This window comes from Camellia sinensis, chromosome 5 (genome assembly GCF_055761805.1).
Source record: "Camellia sinensis isolate YWXY chromosome 5, ASM5576180v1, whole genome shotgun sequence".
NCBI lineage: Eukaryota > Viridiplantae > Streptophyta > Magnoliopsida > Ericales > Theaceae > Camellia > Camellia sinensis.
In genome coordinates, this window is record NC_138965.1 from 132,882,757 (window position 1) to 132,907,896 (window position 25,140).

The window sequence follows — 25,140 nt, forward strand, 5'->3', positions numbered from 1 at the left end:
ATAAAAATATATATAATTACTGAAATAATAAAAAAAAAGTGTTGCATAATATTTACTAATAATATTTAATAAAATCATAATTGACAAAAAAAAGTCACTAGTTTTTAAAGAAATTATAAAAATTTAACATTCCCTCCAAACAAATTGATTGAATGCTAGATTTAATTTTGCAGGGAAATGAAAATTTCAACTCTCCCTCCAATCAAATATGATTCAAATAATTTGATTGAATCCCACATTGAATTTTTAGGTTCTCTTTGAACAATTTTTTTTCCTATAAATAGGAATAGACTTTCATAATTTCTTCAAACTTTCAATGAGACTTCTCCTCATGAGAGGAGACTCTTGAAGTAAGAGTTTTTAGTCAAAAATTTGATAATATATATATAAATATATAAGAAAGAAAGAGAAAAAAAAAAAAAAACTGAATTGATCCACAGAACCGGCACTGGTTCACCAATTTTCCCGGTTGAACCACTTGTTATTCTGGTTTTCACTAATAAGGCCGGTTTTTGGTCTACACTGGGTCTTGAGGGTTTTTCGAACCAGAGGGAGGCCCGATTCCCGGTTCGGCTCGGATTTGAAAACCTTGTAAGAATCGACCAATTTGTAAGGTTTTATTGTTTGTCTTCATCACAAAAAAAAAAAAAAAAGAAGTTTGTAGGGCTTTAGAGTTTGAATTCATCCCAAAAAAATCTAGGGTTTCTGCAAATGTATATTTAATTTTGAAGTATATTATGTAAATTTTATGATCTTATTGAAATTTACAATTTTTATTTTTATTTCAAATCTCACCATTTTTATTTTTATTTCAAATCTCACCGATCCTAATTAAATTTAACAATCATAATGTCTAAGCCATGAACAATGTATACAAAATGATATTAGCCCATTTATCTATTTATTGAAAATAAAAATAAAAATCCCTCACTTGACTCATAATTATCATCTTATTTTGTACGACTCTCTTATTAAAAAAATGTGTTTTTAACATTATCGCCAAAAGATTCATAGACAAGTCTTTCAATCCTCAATTTGCCCAACAAAGAGAAAAGGATTAAAAAATTTTAAAGCTTTATTTCATTTATGTTTTCCATTATTATTTTATTCTCACTATACAAATCAAAAAATTCAAAATCTAAATACAATTTATATATTATGGATAGAGGGACCGATAAAATAAATATTTCCGCTCCTTTTGCTTTGTCAAATATAAGAAAGAATGGAAAGCTGGTAACATTTTTTGAAGGGAACAACTTGCCTCTAGTCCGAGATTGAACTGGACAGTGCTGTTCGACTCGTGAGAACCTACCACGAATTCCGTTTTGATAATCTGAACCGTTCAATGTGTAAAAATCATCGAGTGCTATATGTCTATAAAAATCTCTTGATCAGATATCAATAGCTATATGATCAAATCAGTTTTGTATAAAAAAAAAATAACAATGAACAAATTAACGATTGACAAAAAACTGATCCGATGAGATAACTATCGATATCCGATCAACGTGATTTTTAACAGACATATAGTATTCGGCGAGTTCTACACATTGAACAGTTCGAATTATTAAAACGAGACCCGTGATGAATCCTCACAGGCCGAACCGATTTCAGATTGGAGGCAAGCTGCTTCCTTTTTGAAACTTGCCCTCAAACAAAAAATGGCAATTTCATACATGTCCTTTTTTCAACACTAATTTTGCACCTTCAAATAAGTTCAATAGCCCCAAAGCCCCAAACAGGGCCTAGAAAATTAGCCAGAAAAGGTGAAAGCTCAGAGAAAAAAATAGCAAAAGCACAAATGGAAAAGAAAGGAAAAAAAAACAGAAGAAGAATTATCAGCTATAATCCATGGATATAAATTAACATCATCAAGGAAAGAAGAAAGTACTACTACTACTACTACTACTACAAATATAAATATAAAAAATGACTTTCGAAAAAAAAAATTCCCAATGCACTGTAGAGAAGCCAGAACCATATCCCCCAAGGTAAGTTCCTAGAACCACCAATCAAGGATCTTCATATGACATACCACAGCACTGTACCATTAGATAAATAGAAACTATGCGCATTGATCGCTGAAAGATGCACCTCATGACATCAGACTCTCGGAGCTGCAACAAAACATATAAGTGTCGGAATAAAATATGTAAAAGAAAAACTCAAGAAATATCATTGTAGAGGAGGCTTCAGTCAATCTAGTATACCTCCGCCCATTGTAGCCTCAGGCAACCGCTCAATTGAATACTTGTGCTTTGTAATGTACATGATCGGCACACCAGGGACCTGTTCATCAACCATCATATAAATGTATCACAATCCAAAGACACTGTAAAATAACCAAATAGGAAGCCATCATCAATTTATTGTACCTTGCGGATCCTTCGTTTCAGATCTCGATCACATGTAGCAACAATGTAGCATTTATGCTGTGCCAAAAAAATATTTCATGTAAATTGGTCAGCAAAAAGAATGAGGGATGCAACGGATCAATTTGGATAATTATGAAAACACTTAGTGTAAAAGCCACAAACTGTACAAAAAGACTTGATCAATCATTTAACAAGTGATGAATAAAAATGACAACCCTGACAAATCCATTTTCACTTTCATTAGAACTATTTTTTTTTTGATAGGTTACTTTCATTAAAGCATATAAAACTTCAAAATGAAAAAAAACACGTCAAATGGAACGGGGAAATCATCCATTAATTCAAGAAACCCCACCTTAAGCCTATACAATCATTATGCAACAAAAAATGGAAACATGGCAGTGTTGAACATAACAACCTAAAAAAAAAATGAACTGTGGCATCGTTTACAATGCTTATAACATGCAAGACACAGATCCATAAAAGGTGCCATTAGAAAGTTGATCTTTAAGGAAAGCTTCATAATTGAACAAAATGCATGAAAACCTTTCAACAATAAGCATAAACAGGGTATGTTTCAACAGGTGGAGCCACTTTTTGAATTTTTTTAAACATCCACAAAGAATTTTATTAAACAAAAGCAAGAAGAGGAAAGAGGACAAGAAGCCCTTGTACAGAGATAGAGGTCAAAACAGACACAACAGAATAAAAACCAGAAACCGAACGGCAGAGAACAGAGAGGCTTTGCAATGTTTATGGCCAATTTTGTCCTACATGTTTACAGTTATCTGTTAGTTCTTTATATGGTTTCAAAACCGCAATTTCATTACATTGACTTGAGTTTGATATTTGTCATAATAATATGGTGTAACAAGATCTTTGTTGAAAAAACTGGCAGGCACAATGTGAAGTTCACATCCAAGTACCCCCCGTTTGAGACTAAATTTCAGAAAAAATATTCCCTGTAAACCATTTTCCTGGGATATGAAAAAAGTCAAAAAGGGTCATGAGGGCTTAATAGTTAATACCCAAAGGTGAATAAGAAAAGTAGAAAACTATTTGTAGAATTTTGACTTTCCAAGCATTAGTTTACTGCACATTAGACAAAACCAAGGTAGTGTGTTGGAGTTGCTTTAGGTCTTCCGTAATAATAGCAAATGGTTGTAAATTGAATTCTATCAGATCCTAACATTTTATAATTGAGTTAATTTCCCTAGTATTTTATATTAGATATTTAAGGATAATGTTCTTCCAGATTTTGATTTTATAGATGAAAACGAAGTCACATTTACATAATCTTATTACACACAAGAAAGATGGATGCCAAAGGCAGCCCCAAGCAAACAGTATCCATTCAAATTGTTGCAAGTCAATTAAAAAAAAACCAATGGTTATACAGAAAGAATAATATCCCTATATTACCTATCATATATTACTCCACACTTGGTACACTGAAACCAAAAGTAACTTCTAGCATATATCTGAAACTGTTGAATATTTGCGAAGTGGCAAACAAATATACTAAAACTTAGGGTAGTTTTGGGAATGAGTTATTTTAGTTAGTTTTTTGTCTTTTTACCAAAAAAGAAATTGCAGAAAATTAGGGAGAAGAATTGGCTCTGTTTGGTGGAGCTCTAGAACGTTAGTTCCAGAGCTTGATTTGAACATGATGTTTGTTTACGGCTCTGTTTGGTTATACTTTCAAACTATAATTCCATCCCTACATTCCAATGTCATGTTTGATTTGAATTTTCAAAAGTTAATTCCAGCGCCCATTTGAAAACCTGCTGAAATGTGTGTTTGGCAGATCTCTCTGTCACTCTGTTTTTATGTGCATGTGAGATGACAAATTCTGGGTATTTTCACTCTCTCCCCTTTCTCTCTCCCTCTTTCCAACCAACCCATAGTGTGGAATCAAATATGATGGTGTCTCGTAACTGGGTTTTTTTTTATCAAATGCAGCTCTGAAACAAGGCAGATTGGGAGTTTTTTTTTTTTTTTTTTGAACAAAAAGAGTTACACAGAATCCCTCACAGGAGAAGAGCATCAATCCCAACAATTTCAGAGAGTCATTGGAGGGTTTGAAACCCAACTTACATGAAGGTCATTATGGACACAGGCTTGTGCTACCCAATGGGTAGCCCTATTGTTGGTTCTATTATTCAATCTCAACTGTAGGTAGGCAGATTGGGAGTTTGAATTTGGAATTTACTCTTTGGGTTTTCCGCCCGGTCAACCGGCTGGTTGACCGGAACAATGGTGTTTTTTTTTTTTTTTTTTTTTTTTTTTTGCAAATGGCACTTATTATTTGGGGAAAAAAATGGGAATTTGTTTTTGATTTTTTTTTTAAAAAAATAATATATATTTTTATATTTTAAATCAAAAATATTCAAAAAAAATAATTCGAATCAAACATACAATAAATCAGTAATTGAATATTTATTTTGAAAAAAAATTTATTTCATTTGTAGTATTTTCAATTAAAAAAATTGATTAATGTTATTTTTTGTTAATAATTAGTTTTTTTAATTGAATTTTAAAAAGAGTTTGGTTATAAATGTTGATTAGAATTTTTAATAGAGTTTTGAATAGTGTGTTTGGTTATGAGTTATAACAATTTGAATTAAGTTTTGAAAACTCTTTACAGAACTCATAACCAAACAAATTTTCTTATTTTACATGTCACATCAAACATTCAAAACTCAATTCAACACTCAATTCAAAACTATTTTTAAAACTCATAACCAAACAATTTTTCTACACTTAAATCATAATTTCAAAACTCACAAACTTAAAATAAAACTCTATTTTCAAATCATATTTAGAAAACTTTACCAAACGCAACCTACGATTTTCCAAAATTAATTCCACGCTCACTTTTGAAAACGCAGTCGAAAGCGGGAAAATTTGGGTTAACCAATCGTCTGGCCAGTTGACCGGAACAGTGTAATTTTTTTTGTTTTGTTTTGTTTTTTTTTTTTTTTTTGGGGGGGGGGGCAATTGACACATGTTAATTTTTATATATTCAATAAAAAATATTTTCCGAATTTTTAAATTTTTTTTATGAGCTTTAATAGAATTTTGAGTTGTGTGTTTGGTTATGAGTTGTAAGTTTTTGTATCAAATGTCATATGTTACATCAAAAATTCCCAACTCAATTCAAAATTCTTTTCAAAACTCATTCACCAAACAAATTTTCCACACTAAAATCATAATTCCAAAACTCATGAACTCAAAATACAACTCTATTATCAAATCATATTTAGAAAACTTTACCAAACGCAACCATTGACTTTTTTGTAGTGGCTTTTAGGCTATTTTAGCTACTTGCCAAAATAGGCCTTAATCTCAAATATTATGAGGTCTAGGGGCAAAGGAAAACATGGAACAAAATGAACGGACACATAGAACAGTAGATAGATGGTTTCAAATCGTACCTGGGTAACTCTATCAACGATACAGTCATCAGCATAGGTTCCTTTATGAGTACAGGGGAGCCTTTCAAACCTAGGATCTTTTGCAATCCTGTTTGAGAGAAAGGGAAAAAAAAAAAAAAGTAAAGAGAATATTTAAAAGTAGGGCATGGTAACCCAAAAGACCAAAGCGCTAAGAATCCCAAATACTCTTATTATCAAGAGAATTGTCATTAAAATCATAATAACAGAAGATGGTAAAAAAAAAATAAAACACAAACAATAAGCCACTGGAAAGTTGAAATGATAACAACATTCCCAAGGCATAAATACTCGTAAATGAATGTTAAATTATACTTATATATTTTTGGATGGTTGATGAAAATAAAAATACTTGTATTGCATTAAGTTTGAGTCCTCCTCTTGCATTTGGTTCAAAGTTTCAACGCACTTTCTGTGCAGAATATCATATCTTCTACTCACTTCTTGCATAGTGAATGCATCTTTTCATAAAGATAAAATTGCAGTCTTGTTATTCAGAAACACAGGAATTATATGGTTTTCCTTCTAACATAACTGAAGAACAATAATGGCAAAAACAAAATTCCCAACTAGATCTTAGTAAAAGTAGTTTAGAATTGGAATTCCCAAGAAAGAATCATGGGAGCATACCTCAACGCAACACGGTACTTCTGACCTAACTTCTCAAGCTCTGCCATCACACAATCGGTGATACAAGGAGTACCTTCAAAACCCAAGTGCCAATAGAATTTAACAAAAGTATAAGTTTTGCATGATTGAACAACAAGAAACAACAGATACCAGTATAATTATTACAAGTGCCGATAGAAATTTGACCTAAATGCTAGACAACTATGAAATGAACCTAAATGCTAGACAACGATGAAATGAACTCTATGGCAGTAATCCTACTGCCACACAACCCAAAGGGATTACTGTGGGCCAGACTAGAATGGCAAACTACTGACCAAGGATGTGCAATTAGAAATTGTGAAGTTACCCACTGATGATAATGAAATCAAGATTCAACATTATGTTGATGTTTAAAGTCTAAATTTTACATTTAATACACATTTCTCAAGAAACTCTAACAACAGCACAGGAAAAAAGGACAACATGCAGTAAAAAGGCAGTGATTAATATATTTAAGGCAAAGACTTGTAATACAAAACTTACATTTTGCATATAAGCAGTCCATCATTCCTTTCTCCAAATCCAACTACACCAGAATATATACGAAAATGAATTAGTTGTAGCATTCATAGCACAGTAATGCCAGTGTCAACAAGTTAAAAACTCAAGAAATAGACCAGTTAATTAACATAAACAGAACTTAAACAAACATCAATACCACCACTGGGAAGATTACTGTTTGTTTTTTTTTAATAACAAAAGAAGAACTCAATATTAATAACACATTTATAAGATGACAACTAATGTTCTTTTAGATTAACACGAATTATATAAACTCCATTGGTTAGCTAAGAGAACTGGGGGAAATAATTGAAAGAGAAACTTGAAATGATGTTACTGGTTGTGTTCTGCTTCAATAAACAGAGACCCAAACTCTACTAAGCCAAATACATGAATCATGCTAAGCTGAGTACAGTTTCTAAAGCCATATGCTAGATAGATAGTTAAAATATCCAATAAAAACAAAATCATCATCCAAGCCTAGCAATAATTGAGGTAAGAAAGAGAAAAAAGAGGAAAATTTGAGCGTGAAATGAAAGTTCTCAACTTAACCATTTTCAAGCCAAATCCTTTACTTTGTTTTCTCAAGTCAGTCACAAAGAAATATCGTCTCATTACATTTTTTCAACAAGAAAAGTAGCCGTGGACAAAAAGGATGCCATTGAATTAGAATTAATTTGCTTCTTCAAGTGACAGCAATTTGTCATTGTATTAAATTGCAATCAAAATGACAATATCAAACATTAACTTATTCTCCCCAGCTCAAAAAAAAACCTTAAATTCATTGGTTTCCCATAACTTTATCAGCAACCAAACACTGCACCACACATGAATATCAAATGCACGGTGTCATTAGAGTGAATGCACGAAAAACAACAAAAGTTTTGAAAGAACACTCACCTTATTCTGGATGGAGAAATTGATGAAGTTGGTATCAACCAAAACCCGATAAGGCGGCCCCAGTGCAGTGTTATACTTAAAGAAAAGAGCAGATGAAACATACGGCCTGCACCACATAAACAAAACAAATATTTGAATTATGTACATCAACATATCTACATACATGAAGACGTACACATAAACACTAGTCATATAGAAGGGAGCTTACACATTTCTAGGAAGCTTTTCCTTGCGCAAATCCTTTTTGTTAGGGTTCAAAACCTCTTCTTTGTGGCTAAATACATAAAGATTGTTAATAGTATGAAACACAGAAATACAAATATGTACATATATATAAATAGAAGAAATGTACAATTAAAATTTAGTCACAATTACTACTCTGTCCTTCAATATTTGAACAACTATAAATCATAAGCAAGCAATGATGTCTAATTCTTCCATAACAACACATTTAATTGAAAATCTAAGGCCTTGTTTGGGGTACTCTAAAAAGGAAAAATTACTCATAAATCCCATATTGGGCAATGTTGCTCTATCTAGTCCTGAGTGTTTTTTTGTAAATCATTTAGTCCTTTTTATATTTGGTATGGTATCTTTGTTTGTTATATTTTATATTTGGTATGGTATCTTTATTTGTTATATTGTATAAACATCAATATATTGTATCCCATATTGGTGTATGATGATGTTTGATGAGGTTGAAGATGTAGTTGATGTTTGATGATATTTACAATGTTGGTGATATTGATGATGTATGATGATGCAGTTGATGTTTGATGATGTTGATGATGTTTTATGATGTTGGTGATATTGATGATGTTTGATGAGGTTGAAGATGTAGTTGATGTTTGATGATGTTCACAATGTTGGTGATGTTGGTGATATTTTAGTTGATGTTTGATAATGTTGATGATGTTTTATGATGTTGGTGTTGTTGATGATGTTTGATGATGTAGTTCATATTTGATGATGTTTTATGATGTAGTTGATGTTTGATGATGTTGATGATGTTTTATGATGTTGGTGATGTTGATGATGTTTGATAATGTAGTTGATGTTTGATGATGTAGTTGATGTTTGATCAATGTTGGTGATATTGATGATATTTGATGATGTAGTTGATGTTTGATGATGTAGTTGATGTTTGATAATGTTGTTAGTGTAGTTAATGTTGCTAATGTTCAGAAAGGAGGGAAATCTAAAAAAACCCATAATGAGCTTTTAACATTCAAATAGGACTTATTAGTCTACAAAATAAAAGGCAGGACCAAATGGTTTAACATATTAAAATTTGGGATTTATTGGTGTTTTGCCCCTCTAAAAAAGCCAAAAAGCCAAAAAATCACTATCCTATTTAAGTCACATCATCTTATTTAAGTCACATTACCTCTCTACCACATCACTTCAAACCCAACTCATATTTCACAAAAAGTCAAAAAGTACACTTATTTAGATCATCCCAAACCACCCCTAAACCTATTATCTCTCAAATCGAATATCAAAGATGTTGATGTATATATACATATAAAGAGATTTGAAATAGAAATGCCAGCAAAAAAACAATAAAACATTGGATCTGAGCCGACAGTGGGATTATCAATACAGTACAGAATATGTACAGTCAAATCAACAAACTACTGTTCAATAAAAGCCTACTTGACCAATTTGATAAAACAGTTCTATCTCCAACATTCACTACCCCAATTTTATCCCCTAGACTATTCTCATTTTTTTACTTCCCTAAACTATCAATTTCATTTATTTAGTCCCTCAAGTTTCTAATTTCTGTTCATATGGTCCAATTAGAGATGATTATTCAAATCAATAACCATTGAAACCTAATTTAATGGGAAAATGTTATTTCAGAATTTGAGCAATTTAAATCATATAACGAAACACTCATTTTTCTTATTATTTCAACTACACCCCACAACCAATTTAATGGATGTTTATATGATTTAAGTTGTTTAAATTATAAAATTATCTTTTTGATCATCAAATTAGGATTTAACCATTACTGATTTGTACAATGGTCTCGAACTGGACTACATAAAAGTGAAATTAACCCCATCTTATTTAGGTAAGTCATTTCCAATATGTGACTAAAAAGGGCATATTTGCATTAACCAACACCAAATAGAACACAAAATTTGGACAAAACAAAAACAATAGAAACAGCGGAAACATATTAGCAAAAAAACAGACAACCTCGAGTTGAAATTAGAGGCGAAGAAACAATAATCTCAGTCAAAAACAATGACAAACACCAATTATCAATCAAAAAGCTTATAATTTCCATATTAGTCTCTAATTATCGTCATTGCACACAAGGACAATCCCAATTTGACGTGATCGAACCATACCTGTTTATCACGAAGACCACCACAGAAGAAATATATATCTATATACACAGAAAAGGACATACAATAGAGAGATTGAGTTCACTCACTGTTTAATAGCTTTCGCGGTTACAAGCTTCTTCATGACCGCGAATTTGGGGGCTTTCTTTGCTTTTCCCATCTTTGTTTCTCTGTGAAGTGATTAAACACGAATTCAGCGATTTACACTCAGTGCGACTTGGATTCTTCGGAACCCTACAAACCCTAAACCCTGATTTGGGAGAGAGAGAGAGAGAGTACCAGGCGACGGCAATTGGCGGCGACAAGCGGTGGTGAACGGCGGAGATCTACGGCAATCGGCAAGGGAGGCGGAGAAGCGCGAGGCAGTGAGGCGAGATAACTCTTCCCTAGGAATCTGATATGCGACTCAGTTTAGTTCGGAATTGATTGTGGGTTGATTTGTCAGTACTCCTCAATATGACACGTGATGCTCGGTAGGTTTTGATTGGTGAAGGATATAATTACTCACGATTTAGGTTAAAAATGAGAAATAATATGAGATTAATTAATTGATGGTTGATTTTGAGTATGAGTATATGGTGCTTTAACGGTATTGAATAATTTTCTTGATTGAGTGTGTGAGTCTATGTTTTATTAAATACAGGTGGCGGGTTCGGCTAGGTCGGTTTGAGAGGTGAGTTGGCTTGTCAAATCGTCACTCGTACGACTCCGTCAGCCCTAGACCACTAACGTGCCTTGTCCTACCTGAGCTTGAAAAATGCACGGTTTAGTTTGATTTAGTTTAGGTAATTTTAGCGATTTTGCCAATATTTTGTTCAATATTCACACGAGATAGCTCATCCGTAAGATCTATGTTTTGTAAGACATTTAAAGGTGGTTTGGGATGTTCTAAACAAGTATATTTTTTGACTTTTTATAAAAAGATGTGTAGAAAAGTAGAGAGGAGATATTGATTGATGTGATCCAAAAAAAGATAAAAAGATAAAAAGATGGGCTAAAATGGGTTATGCCAAACCACCCCTTACATTCATTCTTGGTTGGGTCTTCTGTGTTCCTAGTATCTTAAAATTTAAGATTGCAAGAGGTTAATATAATAAAGGGACACTTTTTCATAAATATTTTTTCATCTATTTATATTTCATTTAGTTAACATTATTTTCTTATATTCCATTAAGTCTTATGAGTGATATAGTTATCAAAATACCTCTAATAACATTCATATTTATAGTGTTAGTGTTCCGTGATGTGAATGTTCATACCGTTAATGTGAATGTTAACATGTCAATATGTAAACATTCACACATCAATGTGAATATTCACATTATAAAATATGAATGTTCACATCACTAAATTACTAACCGTTTAAAAAATATTTGTAAGGGTAAAAATGTTCATAAAATATTTTAAATATGAGAATTAGGATTTGGTAGATCAAATGTTCAAATAATAGGACTTATTAGAATACAAGAATGTCTTATGGATTAATTGAAATACAAACACTTGAAAAATGATTTTCTAATAAATCTCCCTATAATAAATAAGTCAAAAAAACTCATACAAAAAATGTTAATTTTATTTTTTGTGTAAATATTTAATTTTTTCAATTCATATTTCAATTAAAAAATCAAAAAAATTACTTTCCAAACTAATTCATAATTCAAATCTTTAATTAACAAAATGTGCCGATGTGACAAATATTTCACTCTTCACATGAATCTCTCCATAAAATATATGGACAATACTTCTCCCCCGTCATTTTCTCTCCAATTTTTAAAGTGGGCTACACCTTTTTAATTTGGGTCCGTCACATTTTGATAATATGATGTTATATTTTTAGATTTATGTATGTAGATTATCAGCGCTGCTAGGTAGCTCGAGAGGGAGCTGGCCCGATTGGCTCGAATTCCAAAATGATGTCGTTTTGGATTTTTTTTCTTTCTCTTTTCTCTCTGAAATAGAGGCAAAGATGAAGAAGATGAAAATGAAGAAGAAAGAGAGAAGAGAGAGCTGGGGAACCGAGAGAAATAGAGCATCAACATCAACAACAACAACAACACATCATCATCAACAACAACCAACAATCACAAAAAAAGAAAAAAAGAAAAAAAAAAAGATTGTAGAATCTGAACTACAAACAACAAACAACAACATATCATCATCAACACCAGATTTGTGTGTACACACAGATCTATACACACACGTATCTATATATATATATGAGAGACAGAGAGCCACCTCATCATCATCAACACCAGATCTGTGTGTATACACAGATCTATACACATACATATCTCTATATATATATGAGTGAGAGAGAGAGAGAGAGAGCCACTTGCCGCCATCACTATCTCCTCTGTATGCATACACACACAGATCTGTGTGTATTCTTCTTCTTTTTTTTCTTTTCTTTTTCCTCTTCATCTACATCTTTTTTTTTCTCCTTCTTATTCTCGTTTTTCTCTTCATCATTCTCTCCATCTTTTTTTCTCCTTCTCATTCTTCTCTTCTTCATTCTCTCCATATTTTCTCATTCTCTCTCTTTCTTGCCTTTTCTCTCTTTCTTCTGTCTGTTTCATTTCAGAGAGGAAAGGGAAAGAAAAGAAAAGAAGAAGAAAAAAAAAAGGAATACCCAAAACGATGTGGTTATGGGTATTCGAGCCATTTCAGGCCAATTTTTTCGAGCTACGAAGCATTATTCGTAGATTATTTATAAAAAGGGCAAATTACAGAAATAGTCCCTATACTTTACCCCGTGTGTCATTTTGGTCCCTGACATTTCCAACTGCGCGATTTAACCCCCCAATTTAACGAAGTATGTCAATTTCGTCCAATAATTGACGCCCGTTTGAAATTTTGGACGGAAAGCCAGCACCTGCCTCTCACATGCTCCCTCTAGCAATTACTGAGGGACATACTCGTCTTTTCACCTCAAACCCTAGTTACTTCCATCGTCCCTATACTTGCATCTTCTCAAAATTAGTAAGTCCATTCTCTCTGTCTCTACACAATCGAATCGTTTCTAGGGTATTAAGTTACGAAAAAATTGTTTGATTGTAAATCTACTGAAATTGGTGTGGATAGAGAAGAAAACAATTGGCGAGGTGAAAAGACAAATATGGAGATTGTAAGGATTGGTGATGAAATACCAGATTATGGTAAGCAAAAAAGTACTATTTACCTTTTTTTTTGGTTTTGTATTTTGCTTTATTTTAGCTGTCTGCAAGTTGAAGCATTGGGTGGGTCAAAGAATCTACTTTTGCTTTGCTTTGTTTAAAAGTGACGAGGTGAATATATGTTTATATATTCATGCATGTCGACTGATTAAGGCCGAATTGTACAACATTGAGGCCGTTAATTAGGATCTCTTAACTTTACTTGCTTATCAAACTATATATTTTATGTATGTTTAATGTCAATCAGGTTGTACATAGTCGGAGCAAAAATGGGCAAAAATATAGAATTTTGAGAGAAAACAGCTTCTCGCATGTGTGTTGACTTTTTTCACAAGTGCGTTGATTTTTCTCAAAAAACGGGCCCGATGTTTTAAACTTGTTTGAAAGACAATAGAAGTATAAATAGGCAAGAAAGAGACTGGATTAGGGTTCTGAAATTGATTCCAAGAACAGAGAGGCTAGGGTTTGAAAGAAAAGAAGGATTCTCAAGCTTTCAATCCAACTTCCATGGGGTCTTCCATCTTTTCTACCTCTTCACACTCCTCTATGAGGGGCTAAGCTCATCTTTTCTAGGGTTTTGATGAAACCCTAGCCATTTAATAGGATTTTTCATATGCTTTGATTGTGATTCGGCTTGAATCAATGTATGGATGTTTCAGAAGTTTATAATAATTATTCTTTTCATCTCTTCAAGTATTTTACTCTCTGTGATTGTTTAATACTTTCCATACATTAGTTTTCTTTGTGTTTGTGTTCAAAGTACGAGACAAGTCATGTTACGAGAGACGGGTTGTGTTGCTATCGTAGTTTAGAGCAAACACCTCGTGCTACTCAGAATGACTCGTGTCTGTACGTTGAATGCAACAACCCTCTTGATCAATATTTCAAACTTGTAGTTGTGAAATATTGGGTATTTCAAACCGGATTGCAATTGATAGCCGATGTTTAATCTCGTTTATATGGTTAGTGGTGAATTATTTGCCCTAGAATTTTTTTCCAAAAAATTGATATCTCAAACCCTAATTTTAACTGTCAATTTAATTTCTTAATTTATTTAATTCCTTTTTAGTCATAAAATCTCTTAATCTTTTCAATCAAAATTAATTTAGGAATTTAGTGATTAAATTAGTCTAATTTCACAATTGTCCCTGTGGATCGATACTTGGACTTGCCATTATTCTAAAAGGATTTGGTATAGTTTAGTGTTTATTTTTGGTGTGTGTAACGACCCATCAAATTTCGGCACCATTGCCGAGGATAGTGACCATGATTTCAATGAGGATGACATACTATTTGATGCTAATGTTGATAGGAATGTTGAATGGGGTGGGTTAGGGAGGCAGAAGCATAATGATGAAAGAGTTGAGGTACCTCATATTGACTGCCTAGAGCCTGATGCTACATTTGATGACCTCAAGAGCATTAATGAATCTTTTGATGAAGAGGCTAGAAGCAACAAGGTTAGATACCCAGAGTTTAATCCAAACACAGATATGGCAGACCCAAAGTTCAAGGTTGGCATGGTTTTTGGCACTGCCAAAATATTGAAAGCTGCTATTAAGGAGCATGGTATTAAGACTGGGAAGGCTATTAAGTTAGTCAAAAATAATAGCATGAGGGTTAGGGCCACTTGTAAGCCACCATGTGAGTGGATGCTTTATGCATCCAAGTTGCAAGGACAACCATCATTCCAGATAAAGACATATGTCCCCACTCACAATTGTGGCAGAATTTTTTTATAACAGACAAGTGAATTCTACATGGCTGCCTAAGAAGTACTTGGAGACATTGAAGTCCAATCCATCTATTCCAGTGCAGTCATTCAAGCAAGCTGTGCAAAAGGAGCACAAGGTTGGGATATCCAGGAGCCAAGTATATAGGACAAAGAGAAAAGCACAAGAATTGATAGAGGGAAGCCTCATCGAACAATATGCCAAGTTATGGGATTACTTTGAAGAGATAAAAAGAACTAATCCATGGACAACTATCATAGTCAAGGAAGATGATGAAGATGCAGAAAATGAAGAACATGAAATAGATGAAGCCAAGCCTAGGTTTCAAAGGATTTTTGTATGCTTTGGAGGTTGCAAGCAAGGTTTTCTTGCAGGATGTAGGCCATTCATTGGGGTTGATGCCTGCCATTTGAAAGGGCCATACAAGGGACAACTGTTGCAAGCTGTTGGTTTGGATGAGAATAACAATAGCTATCCATTGGCATTTGTAGTTGTTAAAGGAGAAACAAAGAGTTCATGGAAATGGTTTTTTGAAATATTGTGTGACACTCTTGGGTGGTTCAACAAGCAAGGAGTGACCTTCATATCAGACAAGCAAAAGGTAAATGCTTATTGGAAGTTTCATGCATTTATTTTTACTGTTTAGTTCATTTAATGTGTGTAACTTTTTTTTCCCCTACAAATGTAGGGATTGTGTCCAGCACTTATAGAGGTTACACCCATGGCAGAGCATAGGTTCTGCATTAGACATCTTTACACCAATTTTAGAGATAGCTTCAAGGGGGTACACCTGAAGGACATTGTGTACAAAGCTGCAAAGGCTTCTTATGTACAAGCATTTCAAGCTCATATGGAAGAGTTGAAGGAAGCTGATGAAGATGCATTCAATTGGTTAGTTGAAAAACCCCAAAGCACCTGGTCTAGATCTCATTTCACACCTACAATTAAGTCTGATATGTTAGACAAAAACATGTGTGAGAGCTTTAATAGCTTGATTCTAGAAGCTAGAGGAAAAACCACAATCCTTTTGTTAGAGGACATTAGGTGTATCTTGATGAAGAGGATGTAGGTGAGAAAGGAAGTAATGACGGCTTACCCAGGACCTATTTGTCCTAATATAATACAAGCATTGGAGAAAAGGAAAGAAGATGCAAGCAATTGTATTGCTATGTGGGCAGGAGGTCTGAGGTACCAAATCAATTGCTTCAATGGGCAACAACTTGTAGTTGATTTGGGTGATTCAACCTGTTCATGCAGAAAGTGGGACCTAACTGGTATACCATGTTGTCATGCCATTTCAGCCATATATGACAAACATGAGTAACGTGAAGATCATGTGGCTCTGGTGGTAATTAATCACATGAAACGGATCTCGAAGATAACCTCTTAACATTGATATAGGAAACACATTCTACATTTTCTCGAATCCCGGTGGCAAGGCAACTTTGTAAGCAGTTGGACCAAGTCTTTCCAGAATTTGAAATGGTCCAATGTAACGGGGTGACAATTTACTCTTCTTACCAAATCTCAGTTGGCCTTTCATCGGAATCACATGAACAAATACATGGTCGCCAACCTCATACTCAAGAGGTCTTCTTCGAACATCCGCATAATTCTTCTGTCGTCTCTGTGTTGTCTTGAGCCTTTGTTGGATGATTTTAATCTTCTGGGAAGTGTCTTGCACAATTTCGGGCTCAAGTAAAGCCCTATCTCTGACTTTTGTCCAATAAATTGGTGATCTACACTTCTTGCCATACAAGGCTTTGTATGATGCCATACCAATGTTGGAGTGGAAGCCGTTGTTGTATGCAAATTTTGCTAGTGGCAAATAATCTTCCCAACTCCCCTGAAAATCCAAGGTACACATTATGAGCATGTCTTCTAAAGTTTGTATGGTCCGTTCTGATTGACCATCTATTTGTGGACGAAACGCGGTACTAAATCTCAGTTTTGTTCCCATAGCTCTTTGCAAACTTTTCCATAGTGTAGATACAAATTTCGGATCTCTATCTGAGACAATAGATATCGGAACCCCATGTAAACGAACAATCTCATCAACATATCTAGTGGCCAATCTATAAGCATCAAAAGTGGTCTTCACGGGTAGAAATGTGCAGATTTCTTCAATCTATCAACCACAACCTCAATGGAATCCATACCTCTAGGAGTTCGAGGTAGACCAACAACGAAATCCATGGTCACATGCTTCCATTTCCATTCTGGAATAGGAAGAGGTTGAAGTAGACCACCTGGTTTCTGATGTTCAGTTTTAACTTGTTGACATTGAGGGCACTTGGACACATAATATGCAATTTCCTTCTTCATTTTGGGCCACCAATAGCTTTGCTTTAGATCCCGATACATTTTGTTGTTGCCTGGATGCATAGCAAACACCGACTTGTGAGCTTCATCTAGAATTCTTTTCTTTAGTTCGGAAATGTTCAGAACACACTGTAGCTCGCCTTTCTCGCGCCCCCTTTCGGTAGGTTTGAAAAGAAAGGCCTACAGTTCGGACTCCCGTGGTTCTGAATCTAATCTCATAAGTGCAATGTGAAATTGATAAACACCAAAGAGTCCAATCCGGCAAACCTTTTGGAAAATTGATTTTAAATCAAAAAAAGCCAAAATTAGACTGCTTTGCTAGATACAGAGTTGCCACCTAAATATTTTATTTTAGAAAAATTTCGGAAACCCATGACTCCTGCTAAAGGCCACGTGTCCATCATCACCAAAGTTGTTTCGCCTCTGGAACTTAGGTACGAGATGGGAAGGTCATGAATTGAGCACCCCCGCTTGCGCGATTAAAGATCGGCCTCTACTAATCATGATATGATTTTTTTTATAAACATTATGTGTTTTGTTCCAGTTATTAAGTTAGTTTTACTACGTGATGCTCACAATCAAGTATAGACTAGTCTGTTCAAGTTGGAACAATTCAACTCATGTTTGTTTGTGAAAATGGTTTGAATTTGCCACCTCAAGTGGGCTTAAAGATTGCGGATTTGCCACCAAACATAGTGGGCTTAAAACATGATTTGCCACTCAACAAAGTGGGCTTAAAACGCACATTCGTTGAATCATTCCAATTCAAACAACAAGCCTTCATCTACAGGCATTCAAGCAGTTTAGCATTTAAGCACATAGCCTCATGGCAAGCATGCTAATCATGGCAACATTCACACTTATGCAAGTATGCTAAAGCGTAAAAACTCACCTAATACTCTGAGCTAAGAAGACAAAGTTACAAATTATGCATGATTCCTAACTATACAAGATGCCTAATACAACACATGCAATAAGCAATTAATAGGCTCGGCTACTAATATGGCATATGGATCGATTTGAACAACATGCGGTTAAACATGTATTCAAAGAAGTTTTGAAATGACAATGCAGTTTGAATGATGCCCCGAGCCTCGGTGCATGCAAGACAAGATGAATGGATGCAAGCATGCGATATGCTAATTAAAACATGTCCCTAATCTAACCATCAAAAGTGGGTAAATAAAAGGGAGAAAGATTTGGGGTTGGAAGACATACACACATGCACGCACACTTATTACAACATTATGCCCTCGCGAATGAGGGTCTGAATGAATAAGAATTAACTAACTAGCAACTAAGCTAAGCTAATTATTAATTATTACAACACTTTAACCAACTAGTAAACTAATTAATTAATTTACAACACAAATTCACACAAACTAAGCAATTAAGACATTAAACTACGTTGCCACTGCTCCGCCCCGGGAAGTGGAAGATGCATATGCTCGGTTTTGGCCCGAAAAGACCTCCATTTGCTCTCGAAAGCCTTTGTTTGTAGGGTTAATCATTTCCAGAGCCTTTCTGCTCCATCTTACTAAAACCAACTGAAGTTTACATCAGTGGCTTGTCGGCCATGGATGGATGCTGCCGGCCCTCTGTTTGCCAAAAGGGTGGCTTGCCGGCCATAAATAGTTCACTGCCGGCCATGGATGGTGACCTGCCAGGCACTGATGCACTAGATCACCATGCTGCAGTAGAGCACAAACAGAGCAAAAAAAGAGTTTTTTTTCAAGGATTGTCTGCACAATTCACCTCTCCTTTTTATGGACAAATCCAAGGCATAGTGACCTTAAACCATAAACCACTAATCAAAGCAGTTTCATTGCATGATGGCTTGTGATTCAAGGGGTGCAAGCTTAACAAATGCAAAACAAAACACTCAAGAACCATCACCCTATCATGCATGATCAAGGGCAATGGAGACCTAGGAAAGTGACACATTTCATCACTTTTGAGTATGAAATGTCCCATTTCCCTTGTGTTCAAACTAACGTCCAATTTGAACACATGCAATGCAACAAAAAGAAATGCTTATCTTGTCTCTTTTACTTGCCAATTTTGTTTACACATTTTAGTTACCAAATCATTCTTTAATCAATTTGTCCATTGGTGAGTGTCCTCTAAGATGAAAGAAGTGTCAACCAAGGGGATAGTTTAAGGCATGAGAGAAGCTTCATGCCGTTGGTAATGAACCCTCAAAAGAGGATTAAACCATTAAGCATGAGCCTCAATCTCAAGCTTAAACAACCCTAAGGTTGAAACAACCCTCAAAGCAGATAAAAAAAAGTGAAGAAATGAGGGAGACTGCAGAGATTATAAGTGCTGGAATTAGGTGAGAAAAAGCACTGAAACATGCTATTAACTTAAACCAATGGTGGTTAAAGCCTTCAAACAACAATCTAGTGAATGGACTTACACTACAACTATGCAATACAAGACTCAAAGGACTTAACCAGCCAAAAACAGAGCTAAAACATGTCAAAATAGAGTTCAAAACCTGCTGGACTTGAGCCACAAAAAGCTAAAACATTAAGCTAATACATGGGGCTAACTAGGCATGTAAACAAGACACAAGGAGGGGAGGCTAACCTCTCCAATTTTAGACTTCAAAATAAGTTTTTTGCCACTAAAAAACCTCTGAAATTCAGTGGTTAAAGGCCCAAAAAAAAGGTGGTTTTAAAATGGGAAAGTGCAAAGGCCTTAACAACAAGGAATAAAGAGGGATGTACCACCCCCTAACCTTTAATGGCCCAAAACACTAATTTCAGCCCATGAAAACAAAGTTTTTTATAGCTCAAAACCAGCCCAAAACTGTAGGAAAAAAAGGGAAAAACAAATAAGCAAAGCAAACTCAAAAGACTAGTATTATATCTTTTGAAGAGAAGAGTGATTCCAAGCAACAATTCAAGCCAAAAACAACTTGTAGAGCTCCAAGAGGGCCTCAAACAACCTCAGCTCAAAGATAATCACTTTTGGTTAAGGGTTGATATGCAAAAGTGTAGTGTAAGTAGGCAAAGGTGTAAAGAAATACAAGAGAGAGAGAAAAAAATTTGAGTCTTAAATCTTCCAACCTTAAAACATGAGAGAGGGCCTCCCTATATATAGAAAACATGAATTCTATACAAGGAGATCCTACCCTCCACGTGTGTGAAGATGGGTGCATTTGTGCTTATAGCTGGCACAAAATATCTACAGAAAATACTGGTGGCTGGCCGGCCATCAGTCATGACTGGCAAGGCACATCAATGGCCAACAGGCCACCAAAGACTGCAAGGGGAAGAGACCACAACATGGTCCAAAAAGGAGACAAAAAGGATACAGGGTTTGGAAGGCTCAAACTTGTGGCGTTTCGTTAAGGACTTTGATCGCTCGGCGAGCAACCAGATTCATCATCGGATGTACCTGCAAAAACATCCAAGTCTTGAAGGGTCGTAAAAAATGGGGTGTCTACAGTTGCCCCTCTTTGAACGAACTCGGAGTCATGAAATGACGCGAGTGAATGTCAAAGCCTAGAGACGACCCATTTTGACAAGGCCGCAAGACTTGGACAAACAATCAAGACAGAAAACAAATGGTCATTCCCGCAGGCTACCTATGTACCCGTTTGCAAGGAATCAAACTAGCATAGTTCTAGGTCAAAATGCAACTGATATGCACGATGCAAGAACATAACTTATGATCATGCAATGAGGCTGTACAATGAAACATTTAAATGCACATGCTATGCAAAGAAAATGCCACATAACTAAAACAAGGTACAATGATTCCAATCATGAAAAGAAGTAGGTAAATGAACACGCCAAGCATGAAGAACATGAGCTAAACCACATTTCATGTAGAAAGGATGTAAAAAAATTATGCAAGCCTAACTACGCGTCACACAAGAAAGGCGAAGGGCGACGTAACCGTCGGGGACACCCGAGGTCTCAACCGAGATTCTAATGCGTTGCACGCAGAAGGAGAAAAATGATGGTGTGAACACCGGGATGCACCCGTGTCACGCCCCTAACCCGCCCCTAAAAGTTTGGGCATGACCTATTCATAAGTGGACACTTAACCTGTTGTACATAACATATGGGGCTTGAACAGAAGCATTATATATTATAAAATAACATGAAATAAAAAGAAACTGCATCCATTGAGTGACCACTAGCATGCCAGGATCACAAACAGTGCATCAGATGGTGAATATTTACATACACATATACAAACACTGCCCCTTGCTTGGGCGTATAACAAAAACATTGGAAACATGTTATAAGAAGTTAGCGTACAAGCCAAAAACTTAGCAAAACTCCACAAAAATGGGCAAGCTTCATCCAAATGCCTGGACACACAGAGGTTGACAAGAGAGAGATGGGCATCGAGGGTTAAGGCTGACCTCCATATTTGCTACCTACAGAATTAGACAAAATACAGAGTGAGACAATCTCAATGAATAATAGTACTTTAATAATTCAATGATCAACTTGAATTACAATGCATATCAATGCGTATATAATGCAAAATACATGTAGTTAATCTTATTTTGTAATTATTTCCAGAACGGCCTTGGGCCTAGTCTTCAAACAGAATGGCTTTAAGCCCTTAAACAAAGTGGCATTGAGAGTGGCATTAAGCCCTTAAACAGAGTGGCATTAAGCCCAGTCTTGTATGTATGAACTCAAGAGGTGTCTCGCACGGACTCTAGAGGTGACTCATACTGTAGCACTTAGTCCCGTACAGCACTTTGTTTCATACCATAACAGATTATACCGAATGACCATATGCCTAACAGAGCTTACAGATTGGCCATAGGCCCAGATATCACAGAACGGCCATAGGCCTCACAGATTTCACAGAATGGCCCTAGGCCTCATAGATTTCACAGAACGACCCTAGGCCTCATAGATCATACAAAATGGCCATAGGCCCAGATTGGCTTTAAGCCCAGTTCATGTATGTATGGACTCAAGAGGTGTCTCGCATGGATTCTAGAGGTGACTCGCATTGCAGCACTTAGTTCCGTATATCACTTTGTTCCATACCAGAAATCATTAGGTCTTAAAGACCGAATAATCCATATCATGTCATAACATAGCATAACCGGAACGGATAAACAGAAACAGAATAATCTCAGTTTCCTAAGAATACCATTGTACCATAGTGCACATAAGATTCTCATGGTTTAGTTACGGATTAACACAGTTGTCTTGTGTATAACAGAATAAGAATAGTAACTATTACAGGGAGCACATAATAATGTTAAACCTTTGCATTCATATCGTAGGTTTTAAACGACCTCGGGTCCATATGTAACACAACAGAATTATTTTAGATTCATACGAATACACATAGCTTTTCCAATTATTCTGATTCTTCGGAGATATCCAAACCCGATGACTTATAACTGAACGGCCTCAGGCCCATTAGTAGCAAAATGGTATGCTCTCATATTTACACTAAAACCGTTATTGAAGAATGAACATAAGTTCCCTTTTATTCATTAAGAACGACATAATTTACTTACGGAGAGTAGAATGTTAATATTAACTATTAATCAGAATCATACAGAGGTATACACATTTGTTTAATCATTCACGTCACCGTTTCATCGTATTCATTAATTTAGTCAGAGTGCAACATCCATAGTATATGTCGTTCTCGACAATTTTATATAAATGTTAACGTAATTACTTACGAAGCACAGAACGTTAATAACATTAATTATTAACGGTAAGTAAAATATATGTCTACTGTACTACTACTCACAGTATGGTGGCGGAGCGTTAGTCCCTCCCGGAGTGTGTCCTGCACACATACATAACTCGTAAATTAGCTCGTTTTTCTTTGTTAAATCATTTCCTGACTTACTTGTGTCGAATGAATTTACAGATATCAAAAAGGTGTCAAATGCAGATTTCAAAAATATCCGAAGGACGAGCACGTAAAACGGAGCAGGAAAAATTTCTCAGCATAGGCCGCACGTGCGGCTGTGAGCCCCGCACGTGCGGCAGTGGCTCTCGCACGTGCGGCAGTGGCTCCCGCACGTGCGGCAGAAAGGTCCCGCACGTGCCTTTTTTTCATTGTCTTCCGCCCAATTTTCCCCTGTTTTCCGCACGTGCAACTGTGAGCCCCGCACATGCGGTTGTGAGCCCCGCATGTGCGGCGATTCTACCTGTTTGTGCAGTCTCAAATTCAAGCAACCCTCGTCTTGGTGAACATATAGTAAAGCTCAAAAACAAGTAAATTTATCATAAGAATATGGCTCAATTACATGTAAATAGGTCTCACAAACCCATATAAGATCAATTTGAAAGATCTTTACTTCCTTGAAACTCATAAACATAATTCAATTCCATAATAGTTCTCATTTCCTCACACATCTATACATTCATTCATACATGGTTCTTATAATTGAGTTCAAGCATGGAAATTGTAGACATAGGATGTAAATTTTCACAAGATAGGTCCATACAACTCTAAATCAATCCAACACAAGAAACAATAACCCAATTAATCACTTAACACATGATTGACCCATATGTAAACCCCAACTTCCATAGTATAGAGAAATTCTTACTCAAGTCAAGAAGAGAAGTCATTTAAAATGGAGCAACATACCTTGAAGTCAAATCTCCATAACCCTCTCAAAATTTCCCAACCTTGTTCCTGATGAACTTCTCTCCTTCCTCTCAAACCCTCTTCTTCTTTTGTTCTCACCCTCAGGAGATGTTTTGAATAATAGCTCTATATCAAATAGGTAAAGAGCATATATATATATATATATCTAAAATGTGGATAAGGATGAAATTTAATCAGTTTAATCGTTCCAAATTGAAATTTTACAGAAAATCATATTATGACTTAAAAATCATGTCGGTCCCAAATGTAAAATCAATTTCAAGTTATCAAGCCTCTAAGGCTCTCAATTTCTGATTCTAACATTAGAATTGTAATAGATACTTCTCACATTGGACAGATAGGGATCCATATTCATAACATTCACTTAATTAAATGTAATTTCACATCAAATTTCACAGTAAGCGTTTAAATGCACAAAATGAGGGACTGAAAAGATACCAGAGAACATATACAAGAGTCGGGTTATTACAACCTGAATGTTTTTAATCGAAAGGTTGGTGTGAACACCGGGACGCACCCGAATGTTTTTAACCGAAGGATTGGTGTGAACATCAAGACGCACTCGAATGCTTTTAACCGAAGGGATGGTGTGAACACCGGGACGCACACGAATGTTTTTAACCGAAGGGATGGTGTGAACATTGGGACACACACGAATGTTTTTAACCGAAGGGATGGTGTGAACACCGGGACGCACCCGAATGTTTTTAACCGAAATGTTGGTGTGAACACCAGGACACACCCGAATGTTTTTAACTGAAGGGTTGGTGTGAACACTGGGATGCACTCGAATGTTTTTAATCGAAGGTAATGCGTCTCACGCGAGAGAAGGAAGAGGTAAACGAATGCGATCCGAAAGGTACGAATGAATTAATTTGGAACTTCCTTGAATGAATCGTACATACAATATCGTGCATATAAAGGAAAGTGACCTAACAAACGTGAAACAGTATGAATGCATGTTCTATGCGAGACAAACAACCGAGATACAATGTTAATGGCATGTTCTATGCAAGAAACAA

General features: G+C 35.4%; 2 protein-coding genes across 2 annotated transcripts; one reads left to right on the forward strand and one right to left on the reverse strand.

The window, feature by feature from the left end:
• Window positions 1–1,814: 1,814 nt before the first annotated feature.
• On the reverse strand, window positions 1,815–10,794 carry LOC114281061 (PIN domain-like family protein). The gene is made up of 10 exons (XM_028223511.2): window positions 10,543–10,794; window positions 10,353–10,433; window positions 8,112–8,177; window positions 7,904–8,009; window positions 6,986–7,028; window positions 6,461–6,533; window positions 5,813–5,900; window positions 2,376–2,432; window positions 2,211–2,289; window positions 1,815–2,117 (listed from the first exon to the last, which is right to left on the reverse strand). Exons 2-10 carry the CDS (start codon window positions 10,421–10,423, stop codon window positions 2,104–2,106), a joined length of 597 nt encoding a protein of 198 aa, XP_028079312.1. The 5' UTR covers window positions 10,424–10,433; window positions 10,543–10,794; the 3' UTR covers window positions 1,815–2,103.
• A 2,584-nt stretch (window positions 10,795–13,378) lies between these two features.
• LOC145791691 (uncharacterized) lies at window positions 13,379–16,238 on the forward strand. The gene is made up of 4 exons (XM_082872108.1): window positions 13,379–13,418; window positions 14,772–15,030; window positions 15,182–15,770; window positions 15,858–16,238. The coding sequence occupies exons 1-4, from the start codon at window positions 13,379–13,381 to the stop codon at window positions 16,236–16,238; spliced, it is 1,269 nt and encodes a 422-aa protein (XP_082728234.1).
• Window positions 16,239–25,140: the final 8,902 nt, after the last annotated feature.

Bases quoted from the DNA above. Each gene is read 5' to 3' on its own strand.
- LOC114281061 (XM_028223511.2), bottom strand. From the start codon at position 10,423: ATGGGAAAAGCAAAGAAAGCCCCCAAATTCGCGGTCATGAAGAAGCTT. The intron at 8,010-8,111 runs GTAAGCTCCCTT...TATGTGGTGCAG, and splicing joins GAAAAGCTTCCTAGAAATGT to GCCGTATGTTTCATCTGCTC. The intron at 5,901-6,460 runs GTATGCTCCCAT...TCTCTCAAACAG, and splicing joins AAGTACCGTGTTGCGTTGAG to GATTGCAAAAGATCCTAGGT.
- LOC145791691 (XM_082872108.1), top strand. From the start codon at position 13,379: ATGGAGATTGTAAGGATTGGTGATGAAATACCAGATTATG. The intron at 13,419-14,771 runs GTAAGCAAAAAA...GGGGTGGGTTAG, and splicing joins TGATGAAATACCAGATTATG to GGAGGCAGAAGCATAATGAT. The intron at 15,771-15,857 runs GTAAATGCTTAT...CTACAAATGTAG, and splicing joins TCATATCAGACAAGCAAAAG to GGATTGTGTCCAGCACTTAT.